A 19,890-nucleotide genomic window follows, 5' to 3' on the forward strand; every position below is an offset into this window, starting at 1 on the left:
GTTGCTCATTCACTCCATCCCGCATTCCTGTTCAGAGCTGCTGCTTTCTAGATCATCTCCTTGCCCGACCTACCCCCCTAAACTCCAACTGTATGGCCAACATTTCTGGCTTCTAAAATAATACGGCTTCACACCTGGCAACTTAAAGTGAAGTTTCCCATGTACCGGTTATCAAAAGATCCAAATTCAAGTAGGCAATTACCCTGTTGTCTTTACCATGTTTTAATCATACTGTCACCTTTGTGTCACCAAAAAATAGCTTCAGCAGAGATTTATAGTATGGAGGAAAATATGAAGTCAAGACGACAATTCAAGCAATGGTTCCCTGAGAATACTGAAATAGCAAAAATATTTCCATTTCACATAATGCTTTGGGATTTTTTTTCCAATCCATAGAGAAGAGAGAGAGGGGTTTTTTTTGTTTGCTTTAAAAAAAATAAATAAATAAATCACACAACAACAAAAAAAACACTGCTGAAACCAGAAGAGGGAATCCCTCCTCCAGCACTTCCAAATGGAGCAGTTATTCCCACTGCACATATGAAGCCAAACTCTGTTTTTATCCAAGTCTCCCTGAGCTTGCTTTCAGGTTTTATTCTGGACCTTTTTCCTTTTAATCTATTAAGCCCTATTTAGATTTATGGGGAAAAATAGCCTTTTACTTTTACTCAAATCATGTTGTTTTGGGAACAATAACAAACATTATCTATTGGTATACAGGATGTATTTTTATCCACTGAAATAACATTTCCCTTCACATTTTCATAATGGGGGTTGGGAAAGCATTTTTTTTTCCCTCGAGCTTTTGACAGTGGCTAACACTTGTCTTTGTTTAGGTAGGAAGCACTGGTTTTTAGGACTCGTGTGTGGGTAAAAACACTTATAAATTATTGAAACATCAAGCTTCTATCTAACTGGACACCAAACAACTCAAACATCTGCAATTCACAAACATATTACATATACTTTTCCACAGACCAGAAAATTCTCTGCCTCTTTAATACAGAGGTAACGCAGCTTACTGTCATGTCCTAAGTGTTCATAATCTAGAACCTGCAATAAGAAATCATGTTTTATGTCCTCTGGGGCAGGATCATGGTACTTACTTCTCACTATGGAAGGTGCCACAAAATTACATTTTATACTTTGTATATGAAGCTTGCAATTGCACCAGGTCTACACATATCCCTGTGCATCCTGGGAACTAAAGAGTGTCTGAAGAACTTAGTATGTGACATACTAAGTACAAATCATACCAGAAAAATTAAGACTCAGCATACATACAACCCCCCCCCCCACACACACAAATCACACATACATGTTTCCCTTCAAGAAATAGAAGGGTCTGAATAGTAACTTAAGGTGGTGCAGAGACAGATGGCAGATTTCAAACCATTAAATATTCTGATCAAGCAGAAAGACAAAAGAACTCTTTAAAGCTAGAAGGCCTCTTCCTTAAAATGCTCTTTTTAGAAATGCCTCTGTCAATGCTTCACACTCCAAGACATAAGCTTTGGCTTTTAGTTCACCATATAAAGTGCAGCAATGAATAGATGACATGTTACCTTACTACTTTTTGTTCATAAAATGCTTTTATATGCAGACTGAAAAACGCTACTCTTACATAGCAGTAACTTTATCTGTTTAGAAGTTAGCCCACAAAGTACATAGTCTTTCTATCTGAAAAATCACTAATGCAGCTGTGAACTGATACTTTTCATAAGGAAAAGCATATTAGTCAAATCAAAGGAAACAGTGTTGCCTGCAGGAAGTTACATGAGAACAAAATCCAAACAAAGTTGTAAGTACAAGAGAAGAAGCAGCCTCGTGGGATTTGTTTTGCCCAGTTCTAAACATCAGGTGGTCTAGAACAAAGCTTAACAAAGGATCTCAGAGGACAGTGCAAGTTTAGGAAACCGATGTCCCAAGAACAAAGCGAGAATGCAGACAGTTCTCTTACCTAAGTTCCTGAAAGCAAATAGAAAACCAGACACCTCACTGCTGTTAGCATCCTTCGGACATACCCCAGGGTAAGTCATTGTGGACACACTTAGATGCCGATATGAAATTCTCAGCTATGCAAATACCTACCATTAGGTACTCAAACGATGCCTAGAGCCTTGCCATAGTCACATTATCCAGAGACTTACATCTGTTTTGACTCTCCTGTTGACATATTTTTTCCTGAGAAGCATTCCATAGATGGCAGCCAGCATCAGACAAATGGCGGGGGAAGCTATCTAACTTTGGACAGAATTGGTTGTGAATCATACTCATGAAAGACTAACTCCCATTCTCCTTGTTAGTTCAAACTGTGGTCACTACAACCAACAGGTTATGACCCTGCTTTCAGTGGGGCTGGCACGCTAGACTATGTTCCTCCAAAAGTTACCAGCAAGGAGCCACGGTTCAAACCCATCACTCTTGCCAGCCTCGTTGCTAACAGCAGTTGGAGTACACAGGGAGACTTCATCTGTTAATTCTGCTTTGTTAATGCTAACCTCCAGCAGAAATGCTGGAGAGGGATCAGGGATACTAACAGCCTCCACTACCACTAGAGTCTCCAGAGTGTCTGCCAGAGTCCTTAGCTGACCTCTGAAGTTGGCAACTTAAGCACCAAAATGTAGCCCAAAATAACTGTACCTGAGTGACAATAGTGTCATTAAGTAAATACAACATAAGCACAGCATTAAGACTCCAAACTTTGGACAAGAACTAGAAGAAGTTATCACACATTGTGAGAAAACCAGCTCAACTTCTGTCTTTCACTTATTTTGAATTACAGTCTTAAAGACTAATAATAGAACAGGATGCTGCTTTGGGCAGAACTTATCTGATTGACAAAAAAAAAGGGGGGGGCATACCTTCAGCCACAGAAGACAAACAACAGTAGTCAAAGGGGGGTACTGTAGAGTCAGAATAAAGAGCCTGTTCAAATCCAGATGTGAAAAGCAAGTTTGTATTTTAATCAGCTTTGGATGACTGCAGAGGATGTAACGTGAGAGAGAAGCCACATTTTCTGACAACTTAAAAAGGGCATAAAACAGGAAAGGAATTTAAGGAAGAGATGGCTGAGAAGCTCTTTATATGATAGCTTTCAGCAGCACTTCTGTAATGTTTTAGAAATTGTTAGACTTAAACACAGCATATTTTAGTCATTCAGACACTGGAGTTGCTGGAACTCCCAGAGAGGTGGTAATACATGCAGTTCTTGATAGGCATTTAACTTACTATAGGGTGAAATACATTGTAAGGTTTTAAACACTAAGACATTGCCCTTGCAGATATTTTTATTAAGAAAGGATACTTATGTGTACACGGTATAGAAAGCCTACCTTACCCATACATCAATGGTAAACTTCTCTAGTAGCTTGAAGAGATTATATTAAGTAGAAATTTAAGTTTTTAGACCTTTAATTGTAAGGAAAATTGTTCTACTATATGAGCAGATGCAGTGCTGGTTTACCGGTACTGCAGAGAAGCAACTCTAGCTATGTCTGTGCTGCTAGTGTTTCAAGCTGCAAAACCAATTTACGGCTTGTTGTTTGAACAGTATTAGAAATGCTATCTTGGTCTTGATTCTTGGGAATGATAGAAGCACAACAAAAAACAGACTTTCAGATATTCAGAAATGGCAAAGAATGGGGCAGGGGTGGCAAGACACCCTCACTAGAAGAGTAACAGAGCCTAACTCCTGTGTTGTAGGCAGTGCCTTTTCCATCACCATATTTGTCAATTATTTCACAAAAAGCCTGGCAGCGCAACTGAGCTTGTGCATATAGATGTTCGACAGCTCCCCCTATCCTCCTTTTTCACAAGCCCTCACTTAACTCCTGACAAACTTCTTATTCACAGAGAAATGGACCAGTGTTTTGGAGCATGGAGGGAGGGAAGAAAAAAAAAAAAAGAGCTAAATCCAATATTTGGTTTTATTTCTCTCCTGTAAGAACAGGTATTACAAAACTAAAATTCCAGCTCTACAGCTGGGTAATCCCCTGCTCAACCCTAAGACATTTTTCCTCCTTGCATCCCAGGCTGAGAGCCATGTGCACTGGAGTAATCCCCCACTCTTTGTTCTCCTGAACAAAGTTATGAATTTGAAGCTGGTAACAAGGACAGCGTTCAGATGATAGGGTCATTAAAAATACAATACACAAACAGAGTAAATGTCTTGCTGGGTAAGTCATTAGATACTCTCTTCACTTTATTAAAAGATCTCAAATTAAGAGCAAAGGCTGTCAGATTTGAAATATTTGTCTACAGATACGCAAGTGAGACAAAGCAGTCAAGTTTTAGGATAACATGTCTGGAGGATGTCTGTCACAACAAAGCAAGGTGTCAACCCAACACTGTACTTCAGAGGAGCTTCTCCCAACAGAAAACATGACAAAAGTAGTAAGCTGCTTGAGAAGAAAAATTTGGCTAAAGTGGCAAAGAAAGAAGAGGTAAATGCTAGAGCTGATGAAGTTCAAATAGTTTTTCTTGCATTTAGCACTTACTACATATCCAGAGGTCTAAAACATCATTCAAAAAAAGTACTGTATTATTAGACGCCTCATAACCATAAAAACAATTCTTCATGCTCATCTGTTAAAGACAGTAGGTTTTTTAATCAGTTTTAATAACTGTATGCCTTCATAATGGCAGGCATGAAAATAACAATAAAAAAAAGAGCATTGAGAACTGTATTTTCATTCATTGTGGTGTTACTTAAAGAGTAGAGAAGTAGTTTTACCAGAGAACGACTAAAAGCAGATATTCTAGCTGTATTAAAAAGCTGGTATTGGATGATCTGAGGAGCTCTCAGTCCTGCAGGGGGAAAAAAAAAAAAAGTTACTTTGTTAAACGCTTCAACTACAGAGGAGACTACCAAAGAAGGAAGTTTTCATTTATTATGCCAATCTAAAAACAGTTTAATCTCAACTTCATGCGTACTGTTTAGTACAGCCTGTAAGGCTACCACATCATCTGATGTTGTTCTCACTTTTACTTTCAAAGTATTTTTTGCTCAATTTGAAGGTGAATAATAATAAGAGACTATATAAAGTTATCAGTAGTAGTCTTAAAAAGAGTTTAAGATCATGTTAATGATCCATTTTAGAGCACAGCCCCAAGGACAGTTGGCCCTGGAAACACAACACTGTATATGCTGGCAGAGGAGAAAGGAGGGAACAGAAAACAAGCGGCATGGGACAAGAAAGGAAGGAATTATTCAGGTCAGTCTTTCCAAAGAAACAGAACACCAGAGCAAATGAATTCCAGAGAGACAAAACAGCCACCTGGGTGCTTTCAGCAGTCCCAACACTGAAAGACTGCTGCATGAAATGATGTGGGAAATTCCAAAAAAATCTAATATACATAATTCATGGAATAAGCATTTTGTAAGTGTTTTGCAAACATTTACAAATATAAAATTCCATTCCCTTCAAAGTATTTTTCCCCCTTCTCTTTTCTACCCACACAGAAAAGAAAGGAACAGCTTGAATTCACAGTTTTACAGAAGCTCAGTGTGTGATGCAGACTTCTGGAGCTTTCTGGATTGTCTATCTGTTGGGAGATGTTATTAAGCAAATAAATATTTATAGTTCTCACTTTTACAAGACTCTCAAGACTCTGCTACTCCTCCTGTCTCCATGGCAATGCAAGGGGAGCTGCTGAGAATGGGGGATGGAGTTTTAAGCTAGTCAGCCTCTTACAAAAAAAGGCTATTTTCCAGCACTTTCCCAATTCTGCTTAACATTGGTTTCCATAGCAACTCAGCAGCAGTGCAAAGAAAGCTTGTAAATGCAATGAAAGCCTGTATTTGCTTCAACTGTTGCTTATTTTAAGCTGTATCAGGATCCTGTAGTCTTGTGTCTAGCATCATCATGTTTCAAAAGACCATCTAGAATAGGCCAGGGGGGTAGAGGGCTCTCTTGTTATTGCTGTCCTATCCACCTCATATCACACACTCACAGGGATTTGAAGAAACAGGTTTCCACTACTAGGTGTTAAGATTTCCACGAAATACTTGCCTATGCAAATATCTAGATAAAATGTCTTAGAGTGATTATCAAATTTACAAAACAAAGCTACCCCCCCCAGTGCAAACTGGCACGTTCTACTTAAGTCAATAGTAGTAAACCAACTGTAAACTGTAGTTGATGTACATCAACTGTAAAAATCAATCCTGAAACAAACAAACAAAAAACACCACAACCCACACGTACAAGACAAAAAAATTCTGGCCCACAATTCAAGAAAAGAGTTTCATGTTAAACTTCCAAAACCTGAATAATGCTTAAGTGACTTTTGCTGAAGTGACTTTTGCTGAAACTGCTGAGCAATTTGAAAAGGGCAAACACTTTCTAAAAGCTAGGTCATTTGTGTATCTACGTACACACACAATACATAAGAGTCAGAACACAGATTTAGTTTACTTTCCAACTGTGCCATTCAATCTTAGTTATGATTCCAGTAAACACCATTTAAAGCTGCAGCTTCTGCCTGTGCAATGAAGTCATTTAAGCTCCCTTATTGTAGGATCAGTTTCCAAATGCTAGCAAAAACATCAAACCTCTGCAATTTTACCTCACTGTAAGCAAATGCTTTGTTCTAGTCAAGGAACACCCCTTCAACAGTCAGCCCCACTCACTCAAGTCAGAAATGCATTTCCTATGCATCCCCAGTCTATTCTCAACTTTATGGCAGTTTTTCCCCAGCAGGTCTCTTCAGCCCCTTTTTGATATAAGCATTTCTACACAATGCTTTCACTGCAGAGAATGAATAGGCAGAGGATGAGCTCTGGCTTCTAGGGGTGTATGAATATCTAATTAGAAAGAACTAATCACTGCAAGCAGACCCCAACTAGCAGGCAGGCTAGCTAATTAGAGCAACTACCCCCAAGTGCGTCATTTTCATGTAAACGTAATAATCAAAATCAGGTCAACATCGTCAGCTGATGTCCCCCACTGAAGGAGATGATCCATCTGTAACTTGGTTTTGTTCTTTGAAGCAAACATTGACATAAACTACACTTCTATGCTAATATGATTAAGGTCTAAGAATAACTCCTTGGGGTGAGTTCTTAGGAAGGCTTTGCACAGGCTTCCTTCCATTCAATTTCTGCTGACTTGGGACATGCCATGACTTCATTCTAGGTAGTGTTCAAATTAAGGGGGGGTGGGGGCAGCGGAAGTACTCAGCTAGACACTTGTTCAATGTTTTGTGAATTGGGGATTTTTGAGAAGACACTTCCAATAACTAGGGAAAAAGTCTGGTCTACTTGACTTCCCATTTCATTTGAACCATGGGACTGCATCCTATTAATGATAAACAGCACTGAAGTTAATATTTTAGTTTTTTCCTCCAAACTAGAGACCACATTCTCTGCTAATATGAACTGGGAACAAGATGACCACTGCTCTCCTGGCCAAGAGAATTTGGTGAACCCTTCCTAATCAACAGCACATAGTTTGCCAGATTAGCTCATCCCATTTTCATTCACACATGATCCCTTACACTGCCAAGTTTGCTCAGGAGTTGCTTCTGGCAGGAGGAGATGGACAGTCACGTTTGACAGCTATTACTTTCAATCAGCATTATGGTTTACAGTGAATATGTATCAGCAACTTTAATTCTACAGGCCTTTACTAAGCAATTCAGTTCTTCACTATCAAATTTTATAGAAGTACCTTCTGACATATTTGAAGATGACTGAAGCCACCCCTTCAATTCAATTCAGCCTGCTAAGTATCAAGAGGAGCTGGAACAAACAGATGTTTTGCATGTTGAAAGGAGAAGGGTGACCTGAAGAAATCCTCTGGAAGCTAAAGCCAGAAACAATAGGTCACAGTTTAATAGGTGCCAATTTTTCCTTAAAGGAGGTGGGGGGGAGGAAGCTAAAATCATCACATTAAAAGCCACACACAAGCAAAACAACATATGGGTATTCAGATTAGAAAGCACTTGGAAGAACAACACTGGAAAGTTACACAGGAAACAGGAATAAATAGAGTAACTCTGTGCTTTATTTTTTAATCAAGCCTAAATGTCAAATCCGTGATCATCACAGATGCGTTAGGAGCCATATCCTTAAGAATATCCGGGTAAAGTCAGCTAACAAACAACTCTGCTTCTTTGCTTCAGAGGAAGGAAAAGCTCAGTAATTGAGTTAACATTCACAACTCACTGGTTTGCCGCTATGTGTAATAGGACTGGATGGTCTTGTCAGCAGATATCTCAGACTAAGAAGGTACCAGCTATTTCACTCTCACAAAAATGAAACAAGAAAAAGTCAGTAATTCTGTAACGCTAAAAAAAAAAAAAAAAAAAAAAAAAAAAAAAAAAAAAACCACCAAAAACCCCCCAACACGCTGCCTGGAGCATTACTTTATCAAGTACAACTGAGTGCTTAAAAGCCTAGTGGTTAAAACTGCTGTATCTGGAATACTCTAGAGATCACATAAGATACAATCCTATTAAAAACAACCATCAAATTTCTAAGATGCTGGTTAGAGTTAATAAATTAATATATTTCATGCAACCATGACTCCATAAAATTATAGGGATTCATATGAAGCATTTAGCTGCAGGATTGCAGCCTTAACTAAACAGCAGCATGATGCAGTAGATAATTTCTCTGGTTTTCAGACGACTAACCCCACCCCCAAACTGAAGGGGTTTAAATTACTTAATTATTTTTATATATATGTTGGACATACTATTTAAAATAGTATGCTTGTAAATAGGGTTGCTAGGACTCAAGTCTACATATTTTTGCATACAAGCTACACACTGTTAGCTTTATTGATTTTATCTCTAGTTGCAATTTGTCCTTTTCACATTTTAAACACCTTTCTAAACTTTGGACTGGTGGGAATGATTCAGGTTCAAAGTTACCCCTATTTGTTGTGCAAATTATCATGTAGATAAGTCCTGTTAAATATACATTCAGACAAAAAGTCTCAAAGTAATGAAGTTATTGTTTGATTAGACACTGATTTGATTAGACACTGATTAGACGTGTGTACTAGGGGTTTTGCACAGCATCTACCTTGAGCTGAAGGGGTAATAACAAAATATTCTGTTTCTATTCAAGCAACATTAGCTAATTCAGTTTCAACAGAAAAGCTATTTAGTCCTTAGCCCCTCTCAGTATTTTGTTTAACGCTTGTAACTTAGCTAATCTTTGCTGGAATCAGATACAACATTATTTCAGTAACTAATAGAAGCTCTACCCCCTACCCATCCTATTCCACTTCTGTCTGAGATGGTCTTTTGTTTTTTGGGGTTGGGGAGGGGGGGGAAGGAAGTATACATGAATATATGCAATAAATTGTTAATGGTGCTAATAAGATTCAAATTCAACTTTGATCCCCACCTTCTGGATAACTAAATGAAGTTAATGAGAGTTGCTTGGAGTTCAGCAACACTAAGCTGATCATGAATACGAACATACTCACAGCTTTCCAAAATAAAGTGTAAAAAAATTTTTTTTAAAGGCAGTTTTATTATACAGGTATTAAGCTCAATTATTTTACGAGTAGACAAAGTACCTGCATTAGAGTTCTACGACATTTTTAGATGGAAATTCAAGTTTCTTTGGACCTTTTGGTTGAAGACTAGCTTAAAATGACAAGAAAAGTAGACTTCTGTACAGCTTTGATGTTACCTAGAAACCTTAAAATTGCTTTAACTTGAGCAGAATGTTCTGTACCTGTTCATGCAATTGTATACACAAGAACTGGCCATCCTGCCTCCTCTTTCTTTGTTTACATATTTTTCTGAAAGCTTTGCATAAACTTTTTTAAAAAGGTTTAAATGCTTAAAGCGACATCAGTTCATTCTTCTCTCACAAAAAACAAACAAACAAACAAACAAACAAAAAAACCAATGCATTCTCCCAACAGCTATTTGTTAGAAAGCTACTGCATATTGCTCTTTGACACCTGGGCAAAACCTCTGTAGCAATGTGTTCCCTCCCTTCTCCCCACAACAAAGGGTGCTAAAAGTTTGAACATAGCTGGAAGGTGAAAAGCAACTTTTTTTTTTTTTTTTTTTAAGACTTGAGGACTCAGGTAAAGATATAATCAGAATACTAATGAAATAAGAAATGCATAAAATATGCAGAGAAAGGTGAAGAGTGAGGCCAAAATTGTTTTTAGTCAATGTCTCTATGTATGCTGCTGATTCCCTGTTCATAAACAGCTTACCCAGACAACTTTTATCCTCTGGAACAATATTTACCAAAAGGCTCCAAAGACAAGTGATATAAGTACAGTCAAATATACATTCAACATTCTGACCCCCTGTGCCATCATTTCAGTAACACTTAAACTGAACATGTAAAAAGAAAAGAATCATGTTTACTTTTTATGCTTAATACATTTCAGAAGACTTCTGTATCAACTTGTGTTGTTGGAATTAAGCAATGTCCAGGACATAGGTCTTATTTAGAAAAAGAATAAAATAAAAAAGTCATTTGACTAATAAATAAAATTATGTGAAGGCCTCTCACAATGCAGGGCAAGCAGCAAAACTGTACACTAACTCAGCCATAATAGTTGCTTCTTGATGTCTAAGCAGACTACCATTATGGTATGCATCAGCTTACTTCTCTCTGCCTCCTCCCCCAGGCACTAACTTTGACATTTCCAGTGAATCTGAAATATCTGAATTTGCTTGCTTTACTAGTCACTCCAGTACTACAGTAAAAGCATCTTAAAAATCTTATGAGCCCTTACTACTACCTTCCTGCTCTAAACTCCTCCCCCTCTTTTTACATTTTCAAATGCTGTATTGCTCTACTCCAACACTGAAATACTGATTTCCTTTCAGGACCCTTGCAAAAGATTACCATATTCAAGTGCATCAGTAAATCATATTACACATGGCAGGATCCTTATGTTGGTCAACAGAAGGCAACAGTAGCATTGCAAGATACAAAGAACACTCAAGTATTGACCAAAACAAATACACTTCACTTATTTTAACATATGATTATTAATAGGAATGCTTAGACAGCTTGTGCAGAAAAGGCCTTGATCCTCTCAGAGGACTTGATAGCTTTCCATTTGAATGACAATAAATATTTTTATTGTACTTTATGGGGACACTGGGGAAAAAGACACCCCTTCCTCCTCTCCAAAAAGAATCCTGTGACAGAAGTTCTTTCTCTAGAAGAAAAACCAACCTCCCCCCCCCAAAAAAAAATAAAAAAATCCAGCAACAGAGGATACATTTATCATCTATGCTTGTTTCTGAACAGTGCTAAGCAGATACCAGTGATGTCTTATTTTGGTATTCTACTACTTTTGCTTTAGAGATAATCCTCCTCTGTCTAACTACTCCTACAGAGTTAGAAGATGCAAACATATGCAACAGAGTAAGGTTGCTGATGTGCAGTATAAGCCACTCTGTGGTTATGACCCAAGTCTCAAGCAAAGAAATACTTGCATTGCAGTCAGTTGGTCTTCCAGGCCTTTATCTAATAGAAATTACTGAAGCATTCTCAAATCTTGACTTACTGTAACATATTTTAATTGGCAAGACATCATGTTCGTATTTGTTTAACTGAGTAGTATTTAAAGAGTCTTCAGTCATGTCACATGTATTACAGAGAAGCATATATTTTTGTCTAGACTTAACTTGTACACAACAGCCTTACACACCTTTCATATAGCATGGTTCGGCTGACTTGCATTTTAAACAGAAGTTTAGGTCAGGCTCTCAAGCATGCTCAACACCTTAACACCAGTTAATCATACTTTTCAAAGCTTTGTAGTGAGAGGCTGAGAACATTACAGTTGAATCAGCTGACTAATATCCTGAACTTCTGTGCTTTGAGCCAGAGCCACACACGCTCTCAGCCAGCAATGTCAACATAGACAGGTCTTGGGCGCACTGAAGCCCATACTTGGAGCCTGTTCCTTACCCCAGCCATTCTGCTCTCTCAGAAAGATTTCTCTGTTCTTACCTGGGAAGCAATCTACCCAAATGCAGGAGTATGGCCTTTCATTATCAGATACCTGTGACAGCCTGCTCCAATCCCAGCTGCAGGAATGTTCACCAGCAACAGTTTGGACAGCTATCGAGCTTACAAAGCCTGAAATCCCAGTCAGCCAGTCTGAAGCAAGCAGGCATAAAACAAAAGATACAAACAGGAAGCCATGATTTTTTAAGAGAGAATTTCTCATCTTTGTGGTTGACTAGCTTAGAGATTGGAGATTGGGGAAAGGGGCCAGGTGTGGGAGAACAGGCCCAGTAGTCAGACTGCAAAGAAGCAAGAAAACAAAAAAGGAATTAGAACAGAACAGCTAGCCATAACATGAACATAAACATACCTACACATTCTACAGGTAATGATTCCAGATGATGCATTTTTACTCATTTTTGCTGATACAGCTACTAAAAGCTTCAGTTATAAACCAGGGTCACCCAGTGATAGATACTGTCTATACATTAAAGTGCTGAATTGCTGTCTAACTTGCATAACATCTATTTACACTCTTGATTTCTGTGTGCTGGTTACTCATATGTTCAAGGCAATCATGAACACTTTCTTCAGTCCAACATCCCCAAGAATTTCTCCCAATTCATATTGACTACTAACTTTCTGCACTTTGAAATACAGTACAGAATTCAAATAGGAAATCAAAAGGTCTTGCTCTGAGCAAGAGCCACTTTCAGAGAATTCATGTTCCATCATTAGCTCCAACATTATGCTAGCAGTTTGCAAGCAGCAAATATAGCTACTATTGTTAATGTTACCTGGCACTAAAACAACCCTATGTAATACATCACTTTCCCTCCAGACCATAATACATTTTGCTTCCCTGTTTGCTTTGAACTGACTTGAGTGCATGTTCAACTCTTAAGAAGTTAATCCAAACAACAGCTTTGTAAATATATCTAATGAAACTTGATACCTGTAGACACTATTCTTTCCAGGTCAAATTTGACAAATTCTTTCTTTTTTTTTTTAAAAAAACAATCAGGATCAAGTTGTTGTTATTACAAGTTTGAGATTTCCATCTTGTACTTACTGAAAACTACTAAGTTTGAATCTTTTAAAAACTAAGCATTCAAAAAGGCTTCTTAACAGATTTTCCTATCATGCTTTCCTCTGCAAGAGATCTTTGAGAGAAACTAGATGTCTGCCTTAATTCCTGTTAACTAGTAAGCCTGTGTTACAGGCTTACTAGTGGATCAACAACCATAGCTGTTTTATTACTCGATGTTGTTCAGAAATGGTTATCTTCCCCTTCTTTCCTCTCCAGAATCTCCTTCACCCTCCAGTATGTATGTTAGAAACGGACAAGTCAATGGGACCATGTAATCAGCTGCTAAACTTGCCTTCTGCCTGTTACAAGAAATCATGTATAAACACTCAAATGCTCAGTGATACACTACAAGCACAAGAGACATTACTCATTAGAGCCCTCAGAAAAAGAGTAGCTTTGGAAACACAGGTGAGGTCAGGCAGGCCCAAGTGCTGGCAATCATCCAAGCACTGCTTCAGCTTCACTTTCTCATTCTTTGTCAACCATACTCATTTCCCTGAACGCTAGTATTTACACCAAGGAAATGAATCATTTGTCTTGATTACAAGTCACCATGATTTTTGCTTTAAGCTTCCTGTGGTGGAATTAAAACATGGTATTATACAACACTGTGAGGAAGATGTGACAGATTTTTCTGTAGAAGTGTTTGGTTAAAACTAATAGTTCTTTGAGAAGTACTCAGGATGTAAAAGGTCATGCCAGTAAGCAAAAGTTTAAGAAGCTAGCCTTAAGTTTACAGGTGGGGTTTGGGGGATATTCCCCAGCCTCTATGGAAAAGCAAAGTGAACTAGCAGAAAGAGAATTACTGGTAAATTCAGTAAGTTCAATTTAATTCAGGTAAATGCAGCCTTCAATTCCTGCCTAAGACTTCCTCAGCTTCCTTTAACCATTTACCCCATTGTAAGTTGGCCACCAAACCAAAAAGAAAGAGGTTGTAATCCACCCACTTTCCCAAATATATGCAATAGTTCCACAAAGTTATCACAGTGGAAAAAAACCAGCAATAAGATAGTTCATCACAGACATACACCCACAGGGACCCTATCCAAGACAAATTTTTTTTTGTTTGTTTGAAGTCATCCTATAACTTCATGGGAACCTTAATTTAGTCATTCCATATGGTCCTGGAAATAGTCCACAATGATAAATAAAAACCTCTATCTCACATTTCAATTGTTTTGTTACACAAAACTATTTATATTGCTGAGTAAACATTTCTCCCATATCTTCCTTTATATAAATTTTTACATTGCACTCATCTCTGGCTTTAACAGAAGTATGACACTAAGCCTTACTTATTCAAGGAAAAGTATTCCTAAAATGGATTGCTAATTCTGGGAAACTGATTATAAGCATAATTTTTTTTTTTTTCAGAAAGTGTTCTGAGAGAGAGAAAGCTTTTTAGAGTATTGATGGAATCAGTAAGTAGGTCATAATATAAACAAACTGTTTAATCCCAGAACTAAATTATTAGTAGCTTCCGTGACCCAAACCCACTGACAACCCAAACCTACTCTCTACATCTGGCAAGGGAGGCTTGCTCAATGCTACTACAGAAGATTATGTCTGTTTATACTACCATCTTTAGTGAAGAAATAACACTATGATTTACCTCATGTGAAGTTGTATAAAAATACTGTTTTTATATTGTTTATACAAGAACATTCTCCTCTACTTTAAAAAAAAGTCTCATTCATTCTGAACAGTCGTCTTGCATGACAACCAACACCTGAGAAGTAGCTAAAGCACTGGGGGGACCCTTTGAGGCAGCTACATATAAAAAACTTTCTCTAATATTTTTAGCTCACTTTTCTTGAAACTGCTCCGCACATATGTTTTTCCACAGTAACATTTGGGGTTAGCCAATGGATTCAACTAAATTTGGTAGCTCTAAGCCACAAAAGATGACAATCCCACAAGTTTTGTTAAGCCAGTCAACTGAAGAGAAGAGAGCCAAAGTTCAAGTACTCGCAAGTTCTTACTTAATCATTCACAAATGTCATCAGCCAATCTCTGCAGCACAGCCTCGCAGCTTGCATGTTGCTGCCATAACAGTCTGTAGTAGGAAATATAGCTATCATGCAGGAAATATTGGAAATCTAGTATAATTCATTTAAATAGCCAACCAGAAGACATCATCCAGACTCAATTAGATCTGCTAATCATAGTACTAGTTTTAATTCTTGTTATTAATGCCAGATGCCCTATGGTTGTATGGCCAGATGTCCTATGATATAAACAAAGAATTGTTACAACATTAACACTGAAAAACAGGACCTCAGAAGCCAAGAAACAGCAAAAGCAGGTCCTCCCCTTGCATACTGCCACTTGAAATAGAAGATAAAGGGGAATTGTGATTCTCTTGATGTGACAGTACATCTCCTACGTCCCATAGGCAGGAAACAGGAAGGACAATCAATCACCCTCATTTTTAATTCTGTGCATCCAGTAGCAGACTGTGGGGCCAGTAACCTGAACTAAGGATGCCACAGGGTGAGCCAGAGACCAGCTCTCTGCCTCCTCACTGCTTGGCAGGTAGAGGAGAGGGACAAAGCCCATGCCACAGAATAATGGAGCCTCTGGTGGGGTCCTTTCTTAAGTAGGGATCCTTTTCAAAGTAATGTGCCTGGGTTTAAGGGTACTAGTGTGGCTTGTTCAAATGTCATGAAGGCCATGATTCCTAACAGACATCCCAATAAGCTGACAGCCAAAACTTCCTCTGAGCCCCAAAGATCTGACCAACAGGGTAGAATTGCAAAGACAGAAAGGGCAATAAGCTAGTAGAGAGCAGCATGTCTGACTTCTAAAAACAGGAAGGTCTTCCAACTTAGTTCTCTCAGAAATCACACCTAGAAGCTTCACAAAAGGGTCAGTTCATCATTATGTGCAATTCCTCCACAAGTATTGACTACTATTAGGAAGAATAATTTCTGTGGATTTTCGAATGGTCTTACAAACAGATCTCGTGAGTTGTACTCTGTAAAACCTTCATAGGTAACATCAGTTTAGGAAGCTCAACAGACTGAGAATATATGATTAAAGATCTCACAAAATCCCTGACTTCCCTCTAAATTAAAGGTGAAAGAAAAGCCTTAACCCAGAAAAAAATCCACTATTTCTGTGGGTTATTAATATCTCCCTTAACAGGTGCTCACTGGAAAGCAATCCAAATCTTGTTTACCTCATCACCACTCTTTACAATGCTGGCTTACTAAGACCATCTTAAACTGATTTTTGGCAGCTAAAATATCCAGCAGTTCTCTACACCTATTCCACAGCCTAATGCTCATGTTCTTCAGGTATCAACCACTTCTTTCTCTTCCTCATTAGTTTCTGCCTGTTTCCACTGCTTCTATAAATAGCCTGTTGGGCCCATATAAGAGATTCCTCAGCCCATACCTGCAACTTGGGTGCCCATATTAGTTATATTCTTGCTGTGAATATACTCCAGCCACAGGATCAGCAGCAGAATCCCAAATGCCCTCTCTACCTGGATTTCCTCTGGCTCACCTAAACAATCAGCATCTGCACACCCACCTACAGTCCCTATCTTCATGCCTCAACTTCTCAGTACTACCTTGATAGTAAACTGAGCTGTCCCTATCTGCTGTTTCTTGGGATTAGAGACAGGAAGGGGAAAAAATGAGAGACTGCCAATAATTTAGGAACCAGACTTTGATCCACTGTGTTGCCTCCAGACCACCCTCTATCATCTCCACACTGATCAAAATCAGCATTGCCAACAGACACACCTAACGAGATAGCTGAGCAGCCTGAACACACCAAAATCTGTCACCAAAACCACAGCAGTGTTATCTGTTCAGATGCACTCACGCAACTAACAACAAATAAAGAGATCAAAGCACATCACTTTTTTTTTTTTTTCCTTCTATGAAGGAGAAAAAGTCTACACTGGTCACCCATCTAATAAACCAACATTTCCATAAAGTCTTGTAGAAGCGAAGTGGAAAAGAGAGAGAGAGAAAAAACAAACAAATCCAAAACACAATAGAACTAACAGAATATATATGTCACTTCCAGTCTCTCTTCTCAGGACTCATTCCTTCTCTGCAGCCAAGGCATTTCCACACACACAAAAGTTTCTGTTAGGTGAGGAGGAATGAAAATTAAGCTGTAGAAGTACCGAGCATCAGCACCATCCCACATCCACAATAAACAGAAGGCACCCTTCCTAGTCTGGTCCCAGTTGGTCACTGCTCATTAGCAAGATTGTGCTGCATAGTTCATTTCAAAGCGTTATTTCCACATACAGCCTCCTTCCTAAAATGTCAGCAAGACACAAGAAGTATCCAGTATACTACAACAGGAGCACAGTAAAGCACGATCTGCAAGTGACAGTCTTATCACGATAACGATTGTTAACACGATTGTTAACACTGTATATTAATTCACTGCTTCTTCACAGCTATGTAGCTCCATGGCTCTCCCCCCACCCCTCCCTCCCCCCCCTTATTTTCATGTGCTTTCTGAGAGGGCCAGTTTTGTCAACTTATTTTACCATTTCTTTTTTTTTTCTCCAGTTTGTTTTTTAATGAGTTAGAGCCATAAAATTATTGGAAACATGAGTCTGTCCTAGAGCCGCACCATCCAATGCTGGCAACAGAAAACATGCTCCTGTCACTTGCTTCTTTACGTTGTAAAAGCCGCCAAACGCGCGAGCTATGCAACTCGCATCCCAAAGTTTGCATCCCTGCAAAAAGCCGAGAGCTTGCTCTAAAACAAGCCCTGCTTGAACAGATTACATCTGCGTGAAAACAAAAAAGACATATGGAAATAATCAGCGTAGAGCCCCCCCGGCCGCCCTGGGGGAAGCGTTTGCTTTTATTTCGCTGCCGGAGGCGCGATTTGGCTCCCGCTCCTGGGATGATGGAGCGAAAACATCTCGCCGCTGCCGCTGCCACCGTCCCCGCGCCCAGCCGGGAGGCTCGGGCGGCGCTCGGCGGGGCAGCGCGGCGCCCCCTGCCGCCCGGGGCGGAGGGGGCCGCCTGCCCCGGGCCCGCGAGCGGCGCCTGCCCCCGCCTCGGGGGGCCGCCTCCAGCTCGCGGCGCGGGGGCACGCCGCTGCCGTCCTTGCGGGGTAAAGGCTGGAGGGGCCAAAGCACTCCGCGAGAGGAAAAGTATATACGTACGTACGTACGTGTGTGTGTGTGTGTGTGTGTGTATGTGTATATATATATATAATAGATAGATAGATAGATAGATAGTCCCCGGGGCCGCCGGGGGAGAGACGCGGGCAACTTACAGCAGAGGACCCCCAAGTAACTGAGAAGGAGCAGGCGGAGACTGCGGCTCGCCATCTTCCCGGCAACAGCTGCTTTCCTCCGGCGGGAGCGGCTAATAAGCGCGGGGCGACGCCGGGAGCAGCGGGGCGTGGGGCGAGGCCCGGCCCGGCGGCGGCCCGGGGACCCGCGGCGGCGGCCCCGCCTCGCCGCTGCCCCCCTCGGCCGTTGGGCCGTTGGGCGCGCGCCGCGCTGACGTTAACGGCTCGCTCGCTCAGCGGGGCTGGCGGCGCGCGCCCCCCGCCCCGGGAAGGCACCGGCGTGCGGAGGAGCCCCCCGGCCCTGCTCTGGTTGAGCCCTCGCTTCTGCCGGCGCGGCTCTCGCGGAGCCTCGCGCACTTCTGCAGCGGCAAAGTTTTCCAGCGCCAGAAGACGAGTTTCCTCGCACGCTTCGTCTCGCCACAGCGGCAGCAGGAGCGGTGACTCTACAGCTGGCTGCAGAACTTGGCTTTAATTCTCCTTCTGCTTCTCCTTGAAGCATGATGCAGGCAAATCAAGATGCAGCAGCAAACGGCAACCTTGGCTGCAGCTCCTGGCACGATCCGGCTCATCTGTTTTCCCCTGTGACCAATAAACCGCCCTCAAACGCTCCCAAGCTTTTATCATACTAAATTCTTTATTCTCTCTTTTTTTTTTATGGGAATTTTCATACTCTCAATGAAATTTCTTGCAAAAGAATAAGCTTTAGCTTTGATTACAAAAAGCTTAAACTTCTTAAAGGGGAAGATCATAATCACTGCTTGCACCAAAGTCAAACACACCCAGGGTGAAGAGAAATTAGTATTAAAAAAAGTAGGAATAGCAAGGTGAAATCACCAGGTAGCTCTTTCAAGTTACAGACCTTAAAATCATAGGGATTCTTTGGACGTGTACAGCTAGATTGGGCAAAATATATTAAAGGGGCATCCTTACACCAATAGAAGATAGAGTACATAATGACCTTCAATGTCTTTTTCATTATTAGTTTATACTAGTTTAGGAAATTCTGGATTAAATACACAGGAGGTCTAATGGCCCTTTATGAATCAAGGAAAAGTACTCATCATGAAGGTTAACAGTACATTTTAGTAGTTTCTAGTCACATCTTAAAATGTATTACAATTGATGTAATATGCTTTCATAACAAGAAAAGTATTATAAGTATTTCCTCGATAATCAAAGAAGCAAGGTTGGCTATATTTTTAGTATAGAGCAAAATGAGAGTTTATTTGCAAATGAAATCTAATGGAGAACAAAGAAGCAGAATGCCATTAAACTCGTCACGTCAAAATCTTTTTAGCTTTTTTTCACATGCTAAAGTTCATATAGAATGCAAGTAGTATTTCTGCAAAAAATAATTGTGCTAAAGTATAATGGTAACACATATTTAATAAAATCAGAACGATTCCATAGGCAACATAAAAGTTTTTTTATTTTGTGTGGCCCAGCACACGATAACTTTAAGCAAATAAAAAGATTCATTGATTTCTGTAGGATTACTTTCATGTTTAAAGCCTCACAGTAGTATAAACACTGTGTTGCTATAAAATTTAAATATATGGGAGGAGCC

At 39.8% G+C, this 19,890-nt stretch overlaps 1 protein-coding gene across 2 annotated transcripts in view; it reads right to left on the reverse strand.

The window, feature by feature from the left end:
- The window catches only part of JAM2 (junctional adhesion molecule 2), a 33,141-nt gene extending 14,214 nt beyond the window's left edge, over positions 1 to 18,927 (reverse strand). For both annotated transcript variants that reach the window (XM_067299586.1, XM_067299582.1), the window contains exon 1: positions 18,306 to 18,927. In XM_067299586.1, the coding sequence (XP_067155687.1) occupies positions 18,306 to 18,360 (55 nt within the window). In that variant the 5' untranslated portion in view covers positions 18,361 to 18,927. The remainder of the gene's footprint in view (positions 1 to 18,305) is intronic.
- Between the last annotated feature and the right edge of the window lie 963 nt (positions 18,928 to 19,890).

This window comes from Apteryx mantelli, chromosome 1 (assembly GCF_036417845.1).
Source record: "Apteryx mantelli isolate bAptMan1 chromosome 1, bAptMan1.hap1, whole genome shotgun sequence".
NCBI lineage: Eukaryota > Metazoa > Chordata > Aves > Apterygiformes > Apterygidae > Apteryx > Apteryx mantelli.